General features: G+C 43.4%; 1 protein-coding gene across 5 annotated transcripts in view; it reads right to left on the bottom strand.

Annotated features, from left to right (window-relative positions):
* Positions 1 to 24,379, bottom strand: part of NAALADL2 (N-acetylated alpha-linked acidic dipeptidase like 2) — a 798,353-nt gene that overhangs the window by 295,196 nt on the left and 478,778 nt on the right. For all 5 annotated transcript variants that reach the window (XM_035134128.2, XM_035134127.2, XM_035134132.2 and 2 more), the window contains one exon: positions 14,649 to 14,768. In XM_035134128.2, coding sequence (XP_034990019.2) covers positions 14,649 to 14,768 — 120 coding nt within the window. The remainder of the gene's footprint in view (positions 1 to 14,648; positions 14,769 to 24,379) is intronic.

Below are 24,379 nucleotides of genomic sequence, written 5' to 3' on the forward strand. Positions count from 1 at the left end.
GCCGGCATACAGCTTCCGGGCCATGTGGCCAGCATGACTAAGCCACTTCTTAAAATATAAATCCAGGGACATTAAATGAAATCCAGGGACATTCCGTAGACGGATTTTGTCCGGGGAGAGATTTGTAAATCCAGGGACTTTCCCCAGGAAACAGCGACATCTGGTAACCATTATCTATCCTCAAAGATATCAGCGCCTGGACTTACAATGGTCAGGCTATCCCTGCCCAGGTGAAAATGGGTCACCTGGGATCAATGTGATATAGAATCATAGAATCATAGAGTTAGAAGAGACCAAAAGGGCCATCCAGTCCAACCCACTGCCAAGCAGGAAAAACCATCAAAGCATTCTTGACATATGGCTGTCACGCCTCTGCTTAAAGACCTCCAAAGAAGGAGACTCCAGCACACTTCTTGGCAGCAAATTCCACTGTCGAACAGCTCTTACTGTCAGGAAGTTCTTCCTAATGTTTAGGTGGAATCTTCTTTCTTGTAATTTGAATCCATTGCTCCGTGTCCGCTTCTCTGGAGCAGCAGAAAACAATATTTCACCCTCCTCTATATGACATCCTTTTATATATTTGAACATGGCTATCATATCACCCCTTAACCTAAACATACCCAGCTCCCTAAGCTGTTCCTCATAAGGCATCGTTTCCAGGCCTTTGACCACTTTGGTTGCCCAGCCCAGAATTGCATTGGCTTTTTTAGCTGCTGCATCACACTGTTGACTCATGTCAAGTTTGTGGTCTACCAGGACTCCTAGATCCTTTTCACATATAGATCCTTTTCACCTCAAGCCAGGTGTCTTACATCCTGTATTTGTGCCTTTCATTTTTTCTGCCCAAGTGTAGTACTTTACATTTCTCCTTGTTAAAATAAAAAAATTCCTTCAGTAGCACCTTAAAGACCAGCTAAGTTTTTATTTTGGTATAAGCTTTCGTGTGCATGCACACTTCTTCAGATATTCATCTTGTTTGCTTTGGCCCAGTTGTCTAATCTGTTAAGGTCATTCTGAAGTGTGATTCTGTCCTCTGGGGTATTAGCCATCATTGTGGCTGTCAGGTGATTGACAGGTGGGAGGTGCTTCCCATGCGTCAAAGTTGGCCCATGATGTGTGTGTGCAGGAGATAGCGATGTGGCCTGCCAACAAGATCCACTTGTCTACCTGTGCCCTAATATATTCAGGTTTGGGTAAGTGCGCCACAAAATCTGGAGAAGTGTGAATTTCAAAAGACAGCTGCATTTTATTATATATAAAAATAGCCTGGTGGATATGACACTCTTAATCTCAGAGTCGTGGGCTCGAGCCCCATGTTAGGCAAAAGATTCCTGCATTGCAGGGGGTTGGACTAAATGACCCTCATGGTCTCTTCCAACTCTGCGATCCAATGATTCTATATAGTTGCAGGAAATGTAAATGTAGATCAATTAGGTTCACATAAAAATGCAAACCAAACCAAATTTCTCTCCAATCACTAGAACAGAATTAATGGCTCCTGCACAGAGTAAATGGCTGCAGTTACAATCTAGACTGGGGGGGGGGGATATTGCAGCAGAATTTCAGGATGTTAAGAAAATCAGTAAGAAAAACCCACAGAAGCCAGAATATTTGTTTTATGTCTTTTGAAACATCTCTTCCCCTTCCTTATCCGAGCCTCACGTTTAGGGCTTATGAGGCCCGATGGAAGGAAAGGAGGAAATTTATGTCTAGAAAAGTCCCTTGGAAGAACTTCATCTTCAGAGAAAATAAAGCTTAGATCACTGAGCAAGTGGCACTAAATTTACTCACTGCAGCGTTCAATCAATCTGTCGCTCACATATGCACATAAACTGCCCTTCGTGTGGGCATCTGAGCCACAGCTATTTGCAAAGAAACAAAATCAATACATAATTTTCTTTAAGAGAGAGGCGGTGAAGCAATTACACAGGATAACATGAGAATATGTACATTTGGAAGCCTAATGAGAAAAATGTCAATCTTTCAGTCCCACAGAAAAAAAAAAAGCAAACCCAGCAATGCCACTTAACATGCAATTCAAAAGTATATATACTAGAACTGCAGCACTGAATTGATTAAATCAACAAGGCTGATTGATTAAAAATGATAAGACTAAAAATATGTCCTGAATTAATAAATTGGTGGATTCTTTAAAAAAAAAATTGTCATTTTCTTGTGTGTGCCACTTTCACTTCATAGAATAATAGAGTTGGAGGGGACCATGAGGATCATCTAGTCCAACCCCCTGCAATACAGGAATATGCAATTGTCCCATGCAGGGATCAAACCTGCAGCCTTGCCATTATCAGCACCATGCTCTAACCAACTGAGCTATCCAGGCTGTCTTTCATTCATTCATTCAAAATATTTTTAACCCTACCTCCATCAACGCTTGGTATCAGGGTGTGGCACAATAATAATTATTAAAAAAACAAAAACCAGAACATGTTGTCAAGACAAGCACAGATAACAGGAGCAGGTCTAAACAAAACTGAAAAAGCTAAACAACCAGCTATTGGCCAAAGTAATAGAGGCGGGAATCCAAATACCACCACTATTTTATGCTGGGCTTTTGAGAGTAGACACAGGATTGAGCAGGGACATCCCTCAACTTAACCAGCTCAGCCTCCTGATGCCAACACTGTCAGTGCAGAACTCCCCTACATATGTAAGGGGGCCTACACAGAAACTGAGGCATGCTTCTCCACCCACAGAGGCCCAGGACCCTCACATGGACTGTATTTTGGTATATATGGAAGGCCCCTTCCTCCCTCAATTATGCTAGACTCTCCAAGTATCCCCATTTCTCAGGGACAGTCCCAGATTTACAGAAGCTGTCCCGGTTTCTGATTTGATCCCAGAATGTCCCACTTTTCCTTAGGACACTCCTATTTTATCGGAGAAATGTGTGAGGGTATGCTAGGGCATCCCTATTTTCATCAGAGAAATGAGGGAGGGTATGAAGCAAGAGTGAAGAGGCAGGAAAACTATGCTGAAGGTGTGATTCTAAACTCCCTTACTAGTTAAAAGGGTAAAGGGACCCTGACCATCTTGCATTATTGGCCGAGGGAGCCGGCGTATAGCTTCCAGGTCATGTGGCCAGCATGACAAAGCCACTTCTGGCAAACCAGAGCAGCACATGGATACGCCGTTTACCTTCCCGCTGTAGCGGTTCCTATTTATCTACTTGCATTTTGCTGGGACCAAGCAATGGGAGCTCACTCCATCACAGGGATTTGAACCGCCGACCTTCTGATCAGCAAGCCCTAGGCTCAGTGGTTTCACCCACAGCACCACCTGGGTCCCTTACTAGTTAAGTCCTTTTAAACACAGTGGGAATTACTTCTGAGTAAGTAAGTATGTATGCAAACATGCCGTAGTCATGGTTTGCCTGGTACAGGTGTAATACATAGCTATGGTTTGATGAATCATGGTTGGTAACAATTTTTAAATTATCATGGTTTTGGTATTCTTCCGCAACACTTGCTTACGGTTAAGGAAACTAAACCATGAGCAGCAGCTTTATGATTTCTTCTCCTCCTCCAATACATCTTACTTGTAGTCTCTTCCTTTGAAGAACGGATCCTGACTGAAAGGAAGATCTCTACAAACCTCACAATTTATCTGATTTCAAAAGCGGCAGGTCCAGTTCATCACACATTTATGCAATCAACTAAATAGCTGGGAGTAAATTTGACATTAAGTTAATAAACATGGTTATTAGAGAAGAAGAGCAATTCCTTCAGCCGTCAGTTGCCCAGTGCTAATTAATCTCCAATTTGTCATAAAGACTCCTTTTAAAAAAAAAAAGGATCTGAGTATCTCATGAATCAGCACATTTTGAACTTGCTGAGCATTTCACAGCCAGTGCTATATGACAGAAGACAAGGTCAAGTAGTAAAGTGAATTAAATGTTATCTTTTCTCCTTGGAGACCATGATATAAACTATCTGGCAGAGAAATGACTCAACAAACTCCCAAGCAGTTTTTTTAATTCACTTCCCTTACAGATACTATATATTTTTTTGGGGGGGGGGACCAACCTATAACTGAACGCTGCCGAAAATAAGCAACACAAACAACATCCAAACAGAGAAAGCCTGACTGCCTTAGAAATAAAAGACATGCTTAGGAAATTAGGGGGGAGGGTGTATAGCAGTGCCTTTCTAGGACAAACGAAGGTTGCTAGCTTTATAGGGAAGGCTTCTCATAACACAAGCACAATAACCTGAGAAAGAGTGCCATAAGCAACGTATTACTAGTGAAGATGTTATTCTAACCTAATCTAAAAGATTACGTGAAGCTATACTTGGAAGTTATGCTAGTACTTTACATGCCCCCAACGAAGCTCAGTTGGTTAGAGCATGGTTCTGATAATGCCAAGGTTGCAGGTTCAATCCCTGTAAGGGACAACTGCATATTTGGGTTGAACTAAATGATCCTCAGTTCCCCTTCCTGAATCTATGGACTGTTTTTTTGAATCCCACACCAACCTATAAGATGGCCTGGACTGCAATGATTAACTTGGACACAGGAATTTAAAATGTCGAAATTTGTAGGTACTTTTCCATCTTTGTTTTCCGGAACAGAAGCAGAACAGCAGATATTCTCATAAGGAAACTGTTAGAAATCGTCATAGTGACATTTATGATTTATCAATGCTGCAGTCCTATGACTTTTTGGATTGCTGTGTCTGAAGGCGCTGGAAGAGGTTCACACCCTCAGAGATGGAGGCCATACCTGCCTCAACATGGCTCTCTACTTAATGATGATTGAACTCTGATATTGACAGAAGCAAAAAAAAAAAGGGGAGTCTGCCAGTAAGGCATGGTTCTGAAGCATCCCTAGATTGCCTTCTTCTGTGACCCCATCCCAATGGTGCCAGATATGCCACCCGCACAGGAGAGCTGGTTCAAGGAGCACCCCCAATAGGATGGAATCTCAGTAAACCCCCCCCCAAAAAGAACTTGGTTTAGAAAAGAAAACAATGGTACTTGGTGTCAGGGGGTTATTGCGGCTACTCTCGGGTAACGACGGTCCAGTCCGCACTGTCTTTAAGAGTTTTATTGTGCATACTATTTACAGTGCAGAGATATCAGAAAACATGATTGCCTAGTCACTTTCAGAACCCGGCAATGGCTTCCGTCTGCTTTTCGGCCATGCATAAAAGCCTGGGCACCCCAAAACGCCGCCCCTTCGCCCTACGTGTGGGCGTGCGCCTCTATTCGGGCGCTGGAAGGAAAGGTCTCCCCTCTTGCTGGTTGGGGCGGCACCTGGGCTCTGATGTCTCGCTGAGCACCTCATCTGCATAGCTGCCAAGTTTTCCCTTTTCTCACGAGGAAGTCTATTCAGCATAAGGGAATTTCCCTTAAAAAAAGGGATAACTTGGCAGCTATGCTCATCTGCTGACCCTCGACCAGAGCAGTGCCAAGGCTCTGACGCGTCTCTGAGCCCCTCCTGCATGCTCTGTTCCCCATAGCGTTGCCAGGGCTCAGACGCTTCACTGAGCCCTCTCTCCATTCCTCTCCTTTCCTCATTCCCTCCTCCTGGCTCGCTGCTCATGCTGTCGCTGGGTGAAGTGCTGGTCAGGATGACAGGGGGGCGGGGAGGCTCTCTGTAGGGAGTCCCCCTGACACTTGGCAAAAAGGATTTATCAACTTTACTTCAGTTCAGATACCGCTCATCGCTGAAACTGAAGATATCATAGAAGTTGCAAATGCTATCAGCCTACTGAATCAATAGATCACATCGTAGCCCAACACTGTAAAATATCCATAATTAGAGAAGCACAACCATATGACAACTTATGTTTTATAGCAAGTTGACCAGACAACGGGCAGATCTACACTCGTGTTTTATAACGTTAATAATCCATTATTAAAATTGTGGCGCCAGAAGGTGCTGCAGAGCAAAGGGAAACTGCATTAAATGTTATAGAACGTTATATCTCGTATCATTCTAATAACGTTTAAAAGATCAATGTAGGTCCAGCCAATGTAATTTGGAAACTGCATGCCCTCACTGTAAATATACAGCAGATTTCTAAGCAACTGATTTGAGTTGGCAAACCAATGAAAACTGCTAAGAGAAAAGACTGGAATATGCTTGTACTTCTCTCTAAATATTCACAGTTCTGTATCCCAAGCATGAGTTAGGCTGCAGGAGAGGTTGTCTCTATAGGCTGAAGCCACAGCCACCATCTTTATTGTGGAAGTTTGTGTGCCTGACTGGCATATCTCCCATAGCTGCCAAGTTATCCCTTTTTTTAAGGAATTTTCCCTTATGCTGAAAAGGCTTCCTCGCGAGAAAAGGGAAAACTTGGCAGCTATGATATCTCCATGATGCAGGGGGTGGGGCTGAGCAGTTTATTTAAGCCCATATTTCTCCTTTTGCCTTATCTGACTCCCTCCTTTTTTCATAGTGTGATTGATGTGGTTACTCTGAGGTTGAGCTTGTGGCTGTTTTGCTGATTTTTTTCCTTCACCTGCTCCATTTCTGTGTCTTATTTCAGATCTTGGCTGGGGGGGAAACCCGACACCCTAACTCAGTGCCCCTTTGGAACACAAATCTGATGTGTGCATGCCCCCCCCGCGCCCCCAGTCATTCCAAATGATACATACATTTGTATGCATATTCCTGCTTTGAAGAGCTACCCATTTTCAATGCAAGTCCCCAGTAAATGAGTGAATTCCGTACCTGAATGCTAGCACACAAGGACCACTGCTGTAATGAACCGCTAAGGGAGTCTGTCTGGCGTAGACCTCAGCCATGCTTCTTACTGCCTAACCCTGCCTCAGTCCCAATCACCACCTCTCAGGGATTTTTGTTAGAATATAATGTGAGGTTCCTGGGAATCAGCCGCTGGATGCAAATGTAGATCATTCCTAGTCTAGTCCAAGCTCCTCTCTTCTTATTGATGAAACACTTTGAAAACCAAGCATTCATATGAAATGTCTGGAGGGCTTAATCTTTGTAACTTTCTCCTTGAACAGCGCATTGCACGCTGCAGTAATCAGTGCATTGTTACCTTTGCATCCTATTCAGGACCTAGATAATACACACCAATACACACTGATTGCTATTTCATTATGTCTGGCATTTAACGGAGAACTGCAGCGCAAGAGGAACACAACAGGCTGCTGAAGACGCATCAAATCCTAGCAATGATTACTGACCTTTCATGTACATAATGAGTTTGGATCCAAATCATTTAGATACACAGCACAGTTTTCAGAGCCGAAAACAATATTTGAGACCTAGATGGTTTCTATTCAAAACAAAGTCTTTCTCTCACCCACCACCTTTGAACTTTAAAACGAGAGGACTTTCTTTGGCTAGTAGAGCAACTCAGAGTAAATTTAACTGCAAAATCCAAAGTTTCTTCTATTTTATAATTGCTTCTGTGGACTGAAGACAACGGGCACAATCCAGCCATACTGTTTAGGCAGTGACCATTTTAGGAGTGTCCAAATGATTCTCAGTCACCAACACGCGGGTCCTTTTGGACCTGGAAGAGCGCAGAACGGGAGTGGAAAAGGGGGCAGAATGGGGTGGGTCAGGGCAAAATGGGGCAGGGTGCACTTATGGGTGCTCCACCAACATGTGTGGGGGCTGGGAATGGAAACACACACACCCATGTTGGTCACTGCCTGTTCTTTCAAGTCCTGCTGATGTTGGGGGGAGGGTTCAGCACTTGTTTAAGGTTGCAACCCTATATCTGCTTACCTGAGAGTAAGATCCATAGAAATAAATGAGCATACATGTCTTGCCCTGTAAATTTCTCCCACTGAAATCAACATGACTTCAAGGTGCTGAAACATAGACGAACCAGACAGGGGGCCTTCTTGGTAGTGGTGCCTGCCCTATGGAATGCCCTCCCATCACATGCCAAAGAAACAAGCAAGTATATGACTTTCCATAGACAACTGAAGGCAGCCCTGTATTGGAAAGTTTTTAATGTGTGATGTTTCTATTGTGTTTTTATATTCTGTTGGAAGCTGCCCAGAGTGGCTGGGTCAACAAGTAATAAATAAAACAAGCTAACAGCAGCACCAGCGGCACAATCTATCCAGTTCCCAAACAGTACTTGCATATAAGTTGATCACAATGGAAAATTGTCTACAAGAATTCAAGCATTTTTGAAAAATCACTGGGAATATAACAATGCAATCTATCCTAATAAGAAGTTCATGCATATTTATCAGCATTTGCTAAAGTTAGTTGGATAATGCATTCTGGAGGCCTAATCTACTTGACTCACATTGCAATGGTGACTAACACTTAATCGCTTTATATCAATTCATATTTCCCCCCCTTCAGGACTAAGGCCTATATATATATTTAAACGCACACACAGTTGCTATCTACTGCTCTCCTGTATAAGAAAAGTTCCCAACTCCCATTTTCATTTCCAGGTCAATTCAAATGATTGCTCTTACCTTCAAAGCTCTAAATATTTTGGGACCCTATATCTAATGTAGGGATACAAGACCTGAATATTGCTGCATTCCAGTTCCCATCAGCCCGAGATGGCATAGCCTATGTTCAGGCATGATGGGAGTTATAGTCCAACAACATCTGAAAGACCACAGGTTCATCTTCCCTTATCTAAATGAATGTCTTGGTCTACGCCAAGTCTCCAGTAGAAGCTCTGCATTGGATTGGGTTACATGTGAGTATAGGGCAGGCATCCCCAAACTTCGGCCCTCCAGATGTTTCGGACTACAATTCCCATCATCCCTGGCCACTGGTCTTGTTAGCTAGGGATCATGGCAGTTGTAGGCCAAAACATCTGGAGGGCCGAAGTTTGGGGGTGCCTGGTATAGGGCCTACTTGGTGGTGATGCCAAGTTTGGGAATTCATTTTCTAAGATTACTCTGCGATGCCTGGTTAATTTTCTCACTGTCTGGCATTTCATCTGAGAGCTCTGGGGATTTGGATTGATGTACCGGCTGCTAACATTGAAATGTTACTAACGCCTTGGTTACTTTTTTAAGTACTGCATTTCGAAATATGGTTTTACACAACTATCAGGGTCCCTTTCAGGAATGGAAAGTCCATTTCCCTCTCAAATGCACGTGTTCATCTATGATAAATCAGCTCTGAAACTTAACTACCAAAGTGAGTGTTTTGAGCAGCAAGTCATAGTTATGACTGCTTCGCACTTAAACAAAAGTAATGATAGTTGTTGTTTTTGAGACTGGTGAAGTATGCCTTGTTTATTCCAGCTTTGATTGTTAGAGATATAATTTTCCAGTACTAGTTATTCTTCTATGTCTGCTTTTCCTGGCCGAATTTGTTCTGCTCTGCTGCTTAAATGGTTTTGGTTGGCTCTCCTGGACAACAGTACTTTTGTTTTAAATTGTTTTTTTTCCCTCTCCTGTTCACTGTATTGCTCAGTTCAATTCAAGTTTATTAACAGTCCACAGACAGCAAATACGTGATTCCATACGATGAAGGGAAAACTCTAAAATACTATCTGTCAGTTTTGGCTCCAGTTTCTCATACTCCTAGTCTACAGTTTGCTACATATCCACTTGAAGTTGCAATATGTTTGTGTGTGTTGTTTGTTTGTTTTAAGTGTCCACTAATATTCATTAGGATTTTTGTGTGTGATTTTACCTAATAAACACATATGTGCATTTAATTCAGCCAAATTTGCAGTGAAGGCTATTCAACTTAGACAAAGTCATGTGACCTCCATTGAGACCTTCAGACTCTGGTTTTTTAATGTATATTTATTGTACAGGTCAAATTTTTACCTTTACGTATGATTTTTATGTATTATTTATGTCTATATGTTTCTATTTGGCATTATGTTGCCTTAATAACAAATCCAAATTTGAGATATACAAAATTTGGCAAGCATTTCCCCAATATAATATTTTTTTGTATGCTATATTTTGCTAATAGACACATTGTTAGGTACAATTTCCCTGATATATGCATTTGGGAGGAGGAGGAGGAGGGAATTGGAGAACTATATCACAAAATTCAGAGAAGTTTGAATTTTGAAGGATAGCTACATTTCAGCTTGGCTGTTGTTTTGGGAAATGCAAGTTAGGGAGGTTTGTATGGAAATGGAAAACAAACCCAATTCCTCCCCATCTCTACAAAATACAATTAAGTCCACTGACAGTGCACATTTCACATTTCATTGCTAGAGATTTAAACAAGAGCAGGAAAACATTAAAACCAGTACCACTCAACAATTCCGAAGAACATAGTTGAATACCACCCAGTGTCAGATTACCAAGTAGGCAGAGTAGGTATTGGCCTATGGGCTCCATGCCTTTTAGGGACCCTGTGACAACAGATCAAAATAATATTGATTTGATCTTGAAAGAAAATTGCAATCAAGCTTTCTTAGTTCAGTGTGAGGGGGCCCTGAGGTTTTGACTGCCTGGGAGCCTCCACAGGGCTTAATCTGGCACTGATACTACCCAAACTATCCAAGGCCCTTGGTTATCATGTTACTCATTGTCTGCAATGACGTTTTAGATATATTGGGTAGTATCCAACTAGCTCATTTACATACCTGCCAAGTTGCTGTCAGAGAAATAAGGGACCGGGCTGAAAATAGCAGACCGGAAGTAGCGCTGCCGCCATTTTGGAACTGGGCGGAGCATGCTCAGAAGTGACTTGATGCTGCTTTGCCCAGTTCCAAAATGGACGCCGCGCCAGACGTCGCACTGCAGCCATTTTGGAACTGGGCAGAGCAGCACCAAAAGTCGCTTCTGAGCATGCTCCGCCCAGTTCCAAAATGGCCACCGCGCCAGAATAAACTGGGGAAAAACAAAGAAATCTGTTTTTTCAGCTAGGAACGGCTGGAAAAACGGGGGTTTCCCGGGGAAAACGGGAGACTTGGCAGCTATGCATTTAGTCAGCACAAGGATTTCCATTTGTGCAACAGAACTTCCTCCTCTCCTTTCCCTGTGTGCCCCCCCCCCCCCGAGCCCTCACCAAATCTGCTCTGGAGTGTTGCTGGGGGGGCGGGACCAGAAAGGATTTAATAATAAATAATAATAATAATAATAATAATAAATTTTTATTTATACCCCACCCTTCCCGGGTTAAAAACTGGACTCAGGGCAGCTAACAGCAAATATAAAACACTGATTAAAATGTGACTTAAGAACAGCATAAAAACAGCATAAAATACAACATAAATGCAGCATCAATGTCAATACAATTCAAAAATTCAGGGGTCGTTTTTTGGGGGGTGGGGTGGGGAAACCTTCAGTCAGTAATCATCAAATGATCACCAGGGCTAACTGGCCAAGTTGGTCCTACTAGGGCCAGCAAGGAGACCAGGGAAGAGTTTAAATGTAGGGTCCCAGAAGGATTTCTTCATAGAAAAGGAAAGGGAATAGAGGGTCAGGCTAATTCAAATTGAAGGCCAGGCAGAATAGCTCTGTCTTACAGGCCTTGCGGAAGGAGATCAAGTCCTGCAGGGCCGTAGTGTCGTGGAACAGAGCATTCCACCAGGTCGGAGCCATCACTGAAAGAGTGCTGGCTCTGATAGAGGATAGTCTAGTTTCTTTAGGGCCTGGGACCTTTAAACTATTATTACTCATGGACCTTAGGGTCCTCTGCGGGACATACCAGGAGAAGTGGACCCATACGTATGAGGGTCCTAAGCCACATAGGTCTTTAAAGGTCAAAACCAGAACCTTAAACCTGACCCGATACTCCACCGGGAGCCAGTGCAGCTGGTACAGCACTGGGTGAATATGCTCCCATGGCCAGGACCCCGTGAGGAGCCTCGTTGCAGCATTCTGCACCCGCTGGAGTTTCTGGGACAGTTTTAGAAAGAAAGGGCCAATGACACCATGTTATGATGCTGTCGTTTTCCCAGGAGCACCTTTGCTTTTCGTTCCAAAGCTGACAGACCAAGAAGGATTGCAAAAATCTCCCCCTTGCCCCCACCTCCTGGAATCAATGGAAATTGTCAGCCTGAATGCCAGCGCTGGTTATGCTTTCTGGATCCCCCCAGAGTTCTCAAGTGGCTATTCCTTTTTGTGCTATATTCCATTCCATTGCAGTACTGAGTTTCCGTGCCTGAGACACCCACAGTGTATCAATGCAGCTGGAAGCCTCAGATTTTGGAGAGAGTCCAACAGAGCTGGTAAGATCCCAAAAGCTCGAGGTTAGACAGGCAATGTGTTATGCTGAGCTTCACCTCAGGGCATGTCTGAATCTCCAACAGGACAAGTAATGATGTCTGAGATTGAGATTTCTGATGTCAGAACACATGACAATAGGAGACAGCCATCTCCAGCTACTACTGCTCTCAGTTCATTTCCCTGGCTCTGGCTCTTTGCCCTTTCCCTCCTTGTAATATCTGCTGCTGCTGCAAACTTTGTAAAAATGATGCCACAGGAGACTGAAGTGTGGAACACACAGATTTTGCTTAACACCATGCAATTCTTAGTACGGCTGCTGTAAAGCAGCATCTGTCAGAGGGTGCAGTTCTCTGCAAAGCCCTCTTCAGGAAAATCGGGGTTCTAAAGGACACAGCTAACTGCCTAAGTGTCTAGAAAAGCACCCCGTTGCTTAGATTTCCCCAGCCTGGAGTGAACCAGGAATGATGCCAGAGGCACTAACAATCAGATGATTGTCCGGGCTTGTAAACTGGACGGGCTGGTCTGTTTCAATATGAAGTAGCTCCAGTTATCTGATTCTCAGGCTAACTGGACCTAACGCCACAATATAGACAGGTTCAAGCATTCAACTGAAAGCACCCCACAGCAGGGGTGGGCAGGGGTGCTCAAACAAGGCCCGCCTCCAACATCCCTGTGCGCACTGGAGCCAGCTTTCCTATAACAAGCAGGAAAAGTTATGGAGGGAGACTTTTGTTCATATTTGCTTGAACATGTGTACAGCCCTCTATGCAATCAGGGTCTTAATTTTATCACATTTCCCAGGCAGTTCTAGGTGTGTTCGAGCAAACCTGAGTAAAATCTCCATGCAGACCTTCCCTGTTCAATGCAGGGATGTCAGGGACCGAGAACAGCTGAAGGTGAGATGAACAGGTGAGGCCAACATTTGTCAAAGGGCTTCCATTGGGACAGAGCTTGGTTGCCCCCACACTTGCTTTTAAACATTGCATGTTCAGGACAATGTCTGAACAGAGTTCAGATGATATCTAATATAAGTGATCCTGTACATGTATGCAGCGGAGCCTCGGGTAACGTTGACTCCGGCTTACGTCACCCTCGGCTTATGACCGGCGCAAACCCGGAAGTACCGGAATGGGTTACTTCCGGGTTCACACCATTTGCACACATGCAGAAGTGCCAAATCGTGTCTGTGCATGCCCAGAAGCACTACATGTGCCGCGCGTGTGCACAGACGCAACACTTTGGGTTGCATCGTTTTCGGGGTGCAGTGGGGCCTCTGGAACAGATCCCCGCTGTAACCCGAGGTTCCACTGTACTCAGAAGCAAGTCACATTGTGTTCAAATGGATTAAAAGGTGAAAAGGTAAAAGATCTCTGGATGGTTAAGTCCAGTCGAAGGCAATTATGGGGTTGCGGCGTTCATCTCACTTTCAGGCCAAGGGAGCTGGCGTTTGTCCGCAGACAGCTTTCCAGGTCATGTGCCCAACAGGACTAAACCGCTTCTGACGCAATGGAACACTGTGATGGAAACCAGAGTGCACAGAAACACTGTTTACCTAATTGCACTGGGGTGCTTTCGAACTGCTAGTTTGGCAGGAGCTGGGACTGAGCAACGGGAGCTCACCGCATCATGGGGATTCAAACTGCTAACCTTTGGATCGGCAAGCCCAAGTGGCTAAGTGGTTTAGACCACAGTACCACCTGTTTGGGACCCAGGTGGCGCTGTGGTTAAACCACTGAGCCTAGGGCTTGCTGATCAGAAGGTTGGCGGTTCGAATCCCTGTGACGGGGTGAGCTCCCGTTGCTTGGTTCCAGCTCCTGCCAACCTAGCAGTTCGAAAGCATGTCAAAATGAAAGTAGATAAATAGGAACTGCTACAGCAGGAAGGTAATTGGTGTTTCCATGTGCTGCTCTGGTTTGCCAGAAGCGGCTTTGTCATGCTGGCCACATGACCTGGAAGCTATACGCTGGCTCCCTTGGCCAATAATGCAAGATGAGCGCGCAACCCCAGAGTTGGTCACGACTGGACCTAATGGTCAGGGGTCCCTTTACCTTTACCTTACCACCTGATTACACCCAGATCAGTGTGCACAAATATTATAAACCATCCCCACAAGCTTGTCTTTTAAACCAGCCATAAATGGGTTTATCTTATCTTCTTCACTCTTAGTGTTGTTTTCTTAAAACAATTTTCTCCCAGAAGCACAGTATGCATCAAACTTTTTTCAGCATCCACCTTGTCATCAAACTGAAATGTGTTAAACATTTATTTTGCCTTTGCAAAAAGAGAAAGAGAAAGGGAGCTAGCCAGTCACACTGCATCATAATCATGTGAGAAAAACTGGGAATGGAACACAGGTAACAAAAATAAAGCCAAAAACCGCAGGAGGTGATTGCTGCAAAGAACCAATTAAATACAACTTTAGGTGAGCAAGTCACAACAAGGTGTCATCATAATGGTTGCAATTTGAAAACCAGAAAAAGGAACAATTAATTAGGGCAAAATTGCATTCACCCCACAGCTTACCTTATACAGCAAAGGCAAACGTCCTAGCTTCAGAAGCGCAATTTTCCTGGAGACATTTGCAGTCTTTTGGATCCTGAGCAAATCTTCTGCAGTCCCGTACTGCACATCAAAGACTTCAGCCTGTATAAACAGAAATAGATGCTATTTATTAGTGTACTCTTTCCCAACACGTTGAGGATCAGACAGATGGTAGCTACCAAGAGGCAATTCACAAGCAGTATAGGGTGGCAATCATGTTATTACACAGTGACAATCATATTTGCTGTTTGATTTACATGTGGCTAAACACGCCTACAGGGTATCTGCACCAGTCCGTAGGTGTTTGCAAACACAAATATTTCATTTGTATGTGCAACATTTATATAAATATAGACAAAGAGCCTAAATATAGACAGAGAGCCAAAAAGCAATGCGTGTAGCAGCATTCAGTGAGAAGCAGTGGTGTAATTAGCCACAGACTTAGGGGGAGCAAAATCTTGGGTGCCACCCTGCCGTTAGTAGTGCAGACACTTTTGCTCACTAGTGCTGTCTGCTGCCTTGGATTACAGTCCCGTACTCATCTGATTTCAGTATTTGTCTCCACGATAGTCTAAAGAAGTCTAAAGCCAGCAATAGTTCTTTACCTAGCCTGCCAGCTGTGTTTTGTCATAGCAACTTAACAACTTGGGACCAGTTTACCTATGAGATCACCTTGCACCCTTGCACCACATGTGCCCACTCGACCACTTCGATTGGGGAAATTGGCACAACTGCAAGTGCCACATAATACCTGTTCCACATATATAAGACCACAATCATTTAATGTGGCAGCACATACACTTTGGAACTCCCAGCCGATTGAGATCAAGTCGGCTCCTTCACTGTACTATTTTCGGTGCCTGCTAAAAACATTCCTACTTGGCCTATTGAGATGCTGAGAAATGCTGATGTGGAAAACTGATTTCAAGGAGGTGTAGGATATTGTTAGAACGCGAAACCAAAGATGAAAAGGTTAAATCTGCTGTGATCCATTGGGTTAGGGATGTGGAGCGTAACATAGAATTAGAATCATGGGGAAAGTTATGGAAATTTGGGTTGAAATTCACAGCATGTTATACCCCGAGAGAGAATTTTATGAAAATGATGTGTAGATGGGACCTAAGACAAAGTAAATTAGCAAAAATGTATAAATCAACGTCAAATCTTTGCTGGAAATGTAACGAAGCAGAAGGCTCATTTTATCACATGTCATGGACATGCAAAGTAGCTAAGGACTTTGGGGAGATGATTTATAATGAGTTGAAATAGATATTTAAGGCAACTATCCCAAAAGATTGGTTTTTTTTTTTTACTAGGGATAACTAGAGCAGAAAAACAGATAAATCTATTTCTTTACGCAACCACGGCAGCATGAATGGCAGATGAGTTTACAAATTATGGTAAAAATTTCTGAACACACAGTGTGAGCTTGGAGCAGTCAAACTCAGACATCCTCTCTGATCAAGTTCATGTAGTGGAAGAGAGCAAACAGCGGAATGAAGGCGAACAAAAGAACTTTCTCAACTGTCCGTCACCAGACATGAGGGGGTGTGACCTGATCCAGTCTAGAAAAACACCATACTCTATGGTCTTAACCCCTTTATGCATTTAACTAGAGCTAAACATGCTAGTTATATGAAGCTGGATTTCCTTCAAAAAGGGCTGCTGCCAAGATTTCCAAAGAAGCAGACTCTAGTAATCGAATGCTTATGCTGCAGCAAATGTTTTAGTCTTTAAGGTACAGTACAAGATTTTTGTTGTATTCATCTAGTGCCCCTTTCAGTACATTGGTAGGTGTGAGAAAACAAGGACTGATATTTCTGGTCCTTAAACGATTCTCAGGTGGGTTGTGGTCTATACAAGACGCAGTAATGGAAAAACCTAAAAATGCATATGTATGGAGCAAGTGTTTCCTGGAGACAGGGTGTTAGTCCTGTTAATAATGTATCTCACACTTACAGTACACATGGTGCTAAGGCACTTTTGTAGTGTGTGTACTTTTGTACAATAAAATAAAATAATCCAACCATAATGAATGGAGTGGGTTCTGTAATGCTTTTAGCTTTCATTTCTGCTGATGTTAAAATGGTATAATCCTGATCTTTATACATTGCTTTCCTTGAGGGGGAAAATAATGCTGTTTGAAAAACAAAGAGGAACACAGCCTTTTATCAGCTGCAGAAAAAAGAACACTTGTGTGTTTGCTTTAGATATGCCAAGGTAAATCCTCTTATACCTAAAACTGTAGCGCTGCTAAACACTTTGATTCATCCATTCAAATGGGGTGCTTACTCTCTAAAATGCAATCTGTGGACTGAAAAGCATATGTATCTCCAGCAAAATCCAGCTTTGCACTAGATAGAATGAATAAATAAATGACATTCTTAGAATCAGAACAAAAGCTTTGATCGGAAAATGGATTAATAGGGGTGCTCCCATACTTTTCTGAAGATATAGCTAGGACACCTTTATATTTGTAAAATTATTTTGTTGCATCCTTCCATGTAATTTGAGAACCTCTGGGATTGGTCTGATTTCTGCTAGGAGTGTCATGCCCCCTACATCTTAACTCTGGTTCAAAGTTCAAAGTTCCTCTCCAGGAAAACAAAATTGCTACTTGTTAACAATATTGTCTCACAATCTCTCTCCTCCATGTAGTGTGCATGCTATTTGGTGCCAAAGAGGAGGCAGAACTGCTCAACACCAACTTTGCCTCTGTCTTCACTCAAAAGGAAAATAGTGCTCAACCTGGTGATAACAGAATAAATGATATAATAATAATAATAATAATAATAATAATAATAATAATAATAATAAATTTTTATTTATACCCCGCCCTCCCCAGTCAAAAACCGGGCTCAGGGCGGCTGACACCAACAGAACCACAATAAAACATAAAAACAATTAATTAAAATACAGATTAAAATACAGTATTAAAATTTAAAGTGCAGCCTCATTTCAAGTAGGCCATAAATCCAAGCCATGAGGGAGAAAAACACAGGGGTCAGGCTGAGTCTAACCCAAAGGCCAGGCGGAACAGCTCTGTCTTGCAGGCCCTGCGGAAAGATGACAAATCCCGCAGGGCCCTGGTCTCATGGGAAAGAGCGTTCCACCAGGTTGGGGCCAGTACTGAAAAGGCCCTGGCTCTAGTAGAGGCCAGTCTAGCCATCTTATGACTCGGGATCTCCAGAATATTATTATTTGTGGACCTTAAGGTCCTCCGCGGGGCATACCAGGAGAGGCGGTCCCGTAGGTACGAGGGTCCCAAGTCGCATAGGGCTTTAAAGGTCAAAACCAGCACCTTAAACCTGATCCTGTACTCCAGGAGAAAGCTACAGCCCACGATAGGAAAAGAGGTGGTAAGGGAGTACCTAGCTATTTAAATGAATTCAAATATGCAGGGCCTGATGAGCTGCATCTAAGAGTATTAAAGGACCTTGTGGATGCCATCCCACAACCTCTGTCTATAATCTTTGAAAATTATTGGAGAACAAGTAAGGTCCCTGCAGGCTGGAGATGGGCAGATGTTGACTCCACCTTAAAAAACTGGGGGAAATATGACCCAGGTATCTACTGACAAATGATCTTGACGTAGATACCAGGAAAGATCCTAGAACAGATGATTAAATAGTTGGCGTTGTGGGTTAAACCACAGAGGCTAGGCCGTGCCGATCAGAAGGTCGGCGGTTCAAATCCCCACAACGGGGTGAGCTCCCGTTGCTCCTGCCAACCTAGCAGTTCGAAAGCACGTCAAAGTGCAAGTAGATAAATAGGTACCGCTACAGCGGGAAGGTAAACGACGTTTCTGTGTGCTGCTCTGGTTCGCCAGAAGCAGCTTTGTCATGCTGGCCACATGACCTGGAAGCTGTACGCCGGCTCCCTCGGCCAATAACGTGAGATGAGCACCGCAACCCCAGAATCGGTCACAACTGAACCTAATGGTCAGGGGTCCCTTTACCTTTACCTTTTTATGTGAGTACTTAGAAAAAAGAATGCTGTGATTACTAAGACCCAGCATGGGTTTATCAAAAAACATGTCATGTCAGACAAATCTCATTTCTTTTTTTTTTGGACAGAGTTACAAGTTCGGTGAATCAGGGGAATGCTGTGAATGTAGTGTATGTTGATTTCACTAAGGCTTTTGACAACGTCCCTCATGATATTCATCTGGAAAAGCTGGTAAAAGGTGGACTGGATAAGATAACTGTTCATTGGATTTGTAGCTGGTTGAGTGACCAAACCCAAACAGTGCTCATTAATGGTTTGTCATCATCCTAGAAAAAAGTGACAAGTGGGATGACAGAGGGTTCTGTCCTGGGCCCATTATTGTTCAACATATCTCTAAATGACTTGAAGGAAGGAATTGAAGGAATGTTCATCAAATTTGCAGATGACACCATACTGGGAGGCATAGCTAATGCTGCAGAAGACAGAATCAGGATTCACTATTATCTTAACAGATGGGAGAACTGGGTCTGAATGAACAAAATGAATTTCAATATGGACAGATGTAAGGTTCTGCATTTAGGCAGGAAGAACCAGATGCACAAATATAAGATGGGGCACACCAGGCTTGCCAGTAATGCATGTGAAAATTATCTAGGCCACAAATTAAACATGATTGTAGACCACAAATTAAACAAGAGTCAACAGTGTGACACAGCAAAAAAAGAGTTAGTGCTATCCTAGGCTGCATCAACAGAAGTCTAGTGCCCCGATCAAGTGAAGTCATAGTACCACTATTCTGCCTCAGTCAGACCACACCTGGAGTCCCACCATAGTTTTAGAAGGCTATTGACGAACTGGAATACGTGCAAAAGAGGGTGACCAAGTTGATTGAGGGTCTGCAATACAACTAAATAGATATGCTAGTGCAAGCATTAGCACTAGTGAAATGGGTTTCACTCTATGTGCATTCCATGCCATCCCCAATGTTTATCCATTGATTGCTTTCTCCTCCAAGAATTTGTCCAATCCTCTTCCAAAGTCATTCCAAGTTGGTGGCCATCACTGTTTCTTGTGGGAGTGAGTTACTTATCTTAACTATTTGCTGCATGATGTACTCCTTGCCCCCTGCCCCCCCCCAGATCCTGCCTGAATCATTTTTTTATAAAATTCTATCATGCCTTTTCTCTAGACTTGTTGTTGTTGTTGTTTAGTCATTTAGTTGTGCCCGACTCTTTGTGACCCCATGGACCATAGCACGCCAGGCACTCCTGTCTTGCACTGCCTCCCGCAGTTTGGTCAAACTAAGGTTGGTAGCTTCAAGAACACTGTCCAACCATCTCGTCCTCTGTCGTCCCCTTCTCCTAGTGCCCTCAGTCTTTCCCAACATCAGGGTCTTTTCCAGGTAGTCTTCGCTTCTCATGAGGTGGCCAAAGTATTGGAGCCTCAGCTTCAGGATCTGTCCTTCCAGTGAGCACTCAGGGCTGATTTCCTTCAGAATGGATAGGTTTGATCTTCTAGCAGTCCATGGGACTCTCAAGAGTCTCCTCCAGCACCATAATTCAGAAGCATCAATTCTTCGGCGATCAGCCTTCTTTATGGTCCAGCTCTCACTTCCATACATCACTCTCTAGACTAAAAAGTCCAAAATTCTGCAATCTTTCTTCACAGGGGAGTTCCAAGATTCAAACCAGGAGCTTATATATTCAGCCTCAGTCTTAAAGGCACCATACAGTACAAAGTGGGGAAATTTGCTGGGGGTGAAAAATATCTGCAATGCTCTTTGCACTGCATTATGTCTGGGACTTGATGAAGTGTGCTATTATGACAGTCATTTGAAGGCACTTGCTATTTTGAATCCACCAAGTTTATTTACTGGCTGATTTTGTCTCGTATTTTACCTGATCTTGAAAATCAATGCGCTTATGATTTCATCAGGGAGAAGGGGGGCTGACAAAGTTCTGGCACAGAAATTTGTGTTTTTATTTCAACTGGAGCATTTTCCTGAGTCTCCCCCCATCATCCCTCAGCTTTTAATGTGCATTTCAGAGGCTCATATCCTTTCAGAGGTTAAACCTAGTATGTCTGAGATTGCCGTGCTCTTTGTTTCACAGTATCTGACAGAATTCATTGAAAGCTCAGGGAAATATATTTACATTTTCTTTAAGATTTGACAAGATACAAAGCTTAGAGGGGGGGGATACATAAGAGGGAAAACCCCATAAAAAGAGTTGTTAGCAAATAAATATATCTGAAGTAAAATGTAAATGGTGCCAAAAATGTAAAGGAAACATAGCAAAAGCAATTTCCCTCCCACAGACAAAGTCTTATTGGGTCTTATATCTCCTAGATAACAAACCTGGCCATTTTTCATTGGCCTAGAAGCTGCTAGAAAAGGAAGATGTGGTTCTCTATTATCTTTCAGTTTATTCTCTCCCCTAAAACAAGAAGGCACCTAAACTTACCATGTTGGATATATAGAGTGATCCCATTAATGGACTTTAACATTTTACTTTTTTATAGATAAGCAACAATGGAGATTAACCACCTCTATACAATATTTAAATCAGCATGTTCCTATATAGAGTGAGGGTTTCGGCCTCCTCTTAACGTGCCCTTCCATCTCCAGATTCTCTCTGTGCTTCCACTGTGCTTCACTTCCATGTGAATGTACACAACACACCACACCACAACACAACACACTACAACACAACACACCCACCCCTCCAACTAGGCAAGCAAAAGGCCTTTTCATAGTTCTAGAAAACATTCCATTCAGGGAAAAGCACTAGGGAGGATCTCAAAGGTTGGATGGAGAGACCAAGAGGGTGACATTCAATTTATGGACCAGAGTTCCACCAGCCCATTTGGTGTTAGTGCTAACAGCTAAGTTGTCCCACTTTGGTATGAAAAGGTCTTCAGGCCAGGGCTGAGCAGGAATCCATGGTATGGTGATGTGGTCTCAGAAAGGTCCCCATGCTTACTGCTTTTGTAGGTGCAGGAAAAATGCAGCTGTTTTTATATTACCATAAAGAAAACTAGGGCTATTCTGTTTCCGTTCCAAATTAATTTCTGCACCGTTCAATTGGAAACTCCTCTTTGGAAATGGCTACCCGCTGAGTGGCTTTGTGGACTCATGTTTGAGGCTGCCAGAAGTTTATTTTTTAAGAGCTTGGCTTTGTTTGCTATTTGATAAACATGATGCAAAATACCACACAAAATATGCACTTCTGGCAATGTGATGAAAGATATCGCCGAAAAGTTGTGTCGCAGAAAATTCAGAAAGCGTTTTTTAGAGGAAAATGCTTTCTATACTGGGAGTCTGGAGAAAAGAAAGATTTTTCTAAACTCCCTTACTATTGAGTTATAATTCATAAGGCTTTCTAGTCACAAACACAACGCACCAAGAAGTAATTCTTTTCCCTCCCACGGACCTGAAATATGATGAATCGTCTATTTTAATGTGCATTTCACAAGCAACAGGGCCACGATCTGCGAAATCATACACTGACCCCACCTGTTATTATAATGGGGTAAACACTGTCACTTTCCCAGCCTACAGCAAATTACACAAAGGTAGCAAAAGTGGGCCATCCATCACTGGCACTAAGTTTGTTTTCAAAAAGAAGATTTCATATACCATACCTGCCGTTCAGACTCTTACTAGAAAGCACAAATTGGGAGATTCAGGTACAATATGGCCACAAGATGAATGGACATGACAGGCTTTCAAAGAAGCAGAGTGCGGCTGTTCTACAAATAACATTGTCAGAAACCAAAGCAGTCCTGCCGTGAGTGTCTGGCAGTGAGCCACATTTTGTACAGCCATTAATAGCTCTTTCTGCTGGTAGTTCAAGTGAAGAAAAAGACAACAGCAAGGGGGATAAATCAATTACATGCAACTGGATGTGTATGTGTGTGCATTTGTGTATGTCTGTGTCTAGGTTAGAGTCAGTGTGGTAGTGGTTACAGTGTTAGACCAGGACCTGAGAGTTCAAACCTCTACTCATTGAGTGAAACTCACTGGATGACCTTGGGCTAGTCATTGTCTCTTACCTGGCTTTGGGCCGGATGCCCGCCACGCCGATTGCGCAGTGGGCCGGAAGGCGGGGGAGTGCACGGCCGGGCGCGCCCAGGGGCATGTGCAAATGCTATTTCTGGCACACTTCCAACCTGGGAAGCACCGGAAATAGCTTCTGCGCATGTGCAGGAGCCTCCTCCAACCTGGAAGTACACCGGAAATGACACGCTTGCGCACACGCACAAGATATTTCCGTCGCTTTTCCGGGTCGGAGTGAGCCGCTGCGCCACACCGCACCGATAAGAGAGGGCGGCGGCAGGGGCCGCCGGGGGCCGCATAAAAGAGCTTCGTGGGCTGTATGCAGCCCCCGGGCTGTAGTTTGGGGACCCCTGGCCTAACCTACCTTGCATAGAATCATAGAATCAGAAAATTGTAGCATTGGGAGGGACCCCAAGAGCTCCCTCGTCCAAGCTCCTGCAATGCAGGAATCACAGCTAAAGAATCCATGGACAACGGCCACCCAGTCTCTGTTTAAAAACCTCCAATGCAGGAGAGTCCACCAGCCATTGATGCTGCTGTGATACAAGGATTGCAAATTATATGCAGACTTTTCCATAGACTTCAAAATAACTCTTTGATCTGACTAATGCCCTGATCTCCAAGATCTAAGCAGCTTTGGCAGCTTGTAGAGTAGCTTGAACCAACACAATTCAATTCAAAGTTTATTGTAGCTATAGGCCCATATAATCATAAAAACATAAAGCATAAAAGCACAGAGCAAAAAGCATAAAAGCACAAAATTCACAAGGAACGCAACAGCAGAAGACCGTACCACGGCCATCAAAAATAACCATAAACACAGGAATATGAAGGCAACAGTCGGAAGGATAACAGAAGCCTTTAATAGTCGTGTAATTGACCAATTCACCTTTTTTGGGAAAGAACAGAGTTTAAAAACCTTGCCACCTGCAAGGTTGTATGAGGATCATTGTCTTGCAAGATTAGAGCAAGGTGTGACTCTACTGGCGAACCAACCAATTTTATGAATTATTGGTCTTAGTAGGTTTGCCTGAGCATCTCTGTGCAACCGACATGTAAAAAACCAACACAACATTAACTGCCTTGATTCAGATGGTACGGGTGTGTAATTAAGTAAACTGAAGTGGTAGGACTTTTATCTGCTGAAAGCCATAATTCTCCGTAAACTTCCAGGAGGCTTTTATGCAGCATGCTTACCAGATGGATCTTCAGTTCTGGAGGCCTACAGAGATTTGGAACACACATTTCCCAAGAGCAGGTGTGGGTGCTTATAAATTTATATTTTCCCCAAGCTCCTCGTCTATGTACCAGATGAGGATTACAAACCCTCTGGGCTTGGACTGTTCATTCCGATGCTCTGCTCCGCACCTAACACTAAATAAATGTTAAATAGCAGAAGCAGAGTTTGCCATGTGTGTGAAGTTGTGCAGTACCTGCAGATGTGCCCAGTTGAGAAAATCACTCCCCTAGAGCAAATGATAACATCATGTAAACCAAATGTTTCTGATGTTTCAAGTTTGGGCTTCTGCCTAATCCAGGTCTGTGGATGCATCAACAACCATCTTAGTTCTGCACTCCTAACTAGATGAGATTGCAGAAGTTTCACGTTGTTAAATATGGACTGGCTCAATCATGTAGGAAGGAGGTGGGTCTCAAGAGTTCCATTTTAAGAGCAAAAGGGGAAGCGTAAGTGAGCAATGGCAATTGG

This window comes from Zootoca vivipara, chromosome 5 (assembly GCF_963506605.1).
Source record: "Zootoca vivipara chromosome 5, rZooViv1.1, whole genome shotgun sequence".
NCBI lineage: Eukaryota > Metazoa > Chordata > Lepidosauria > Squamata > Lacertidae > Zootoca > Zootoca vivipara.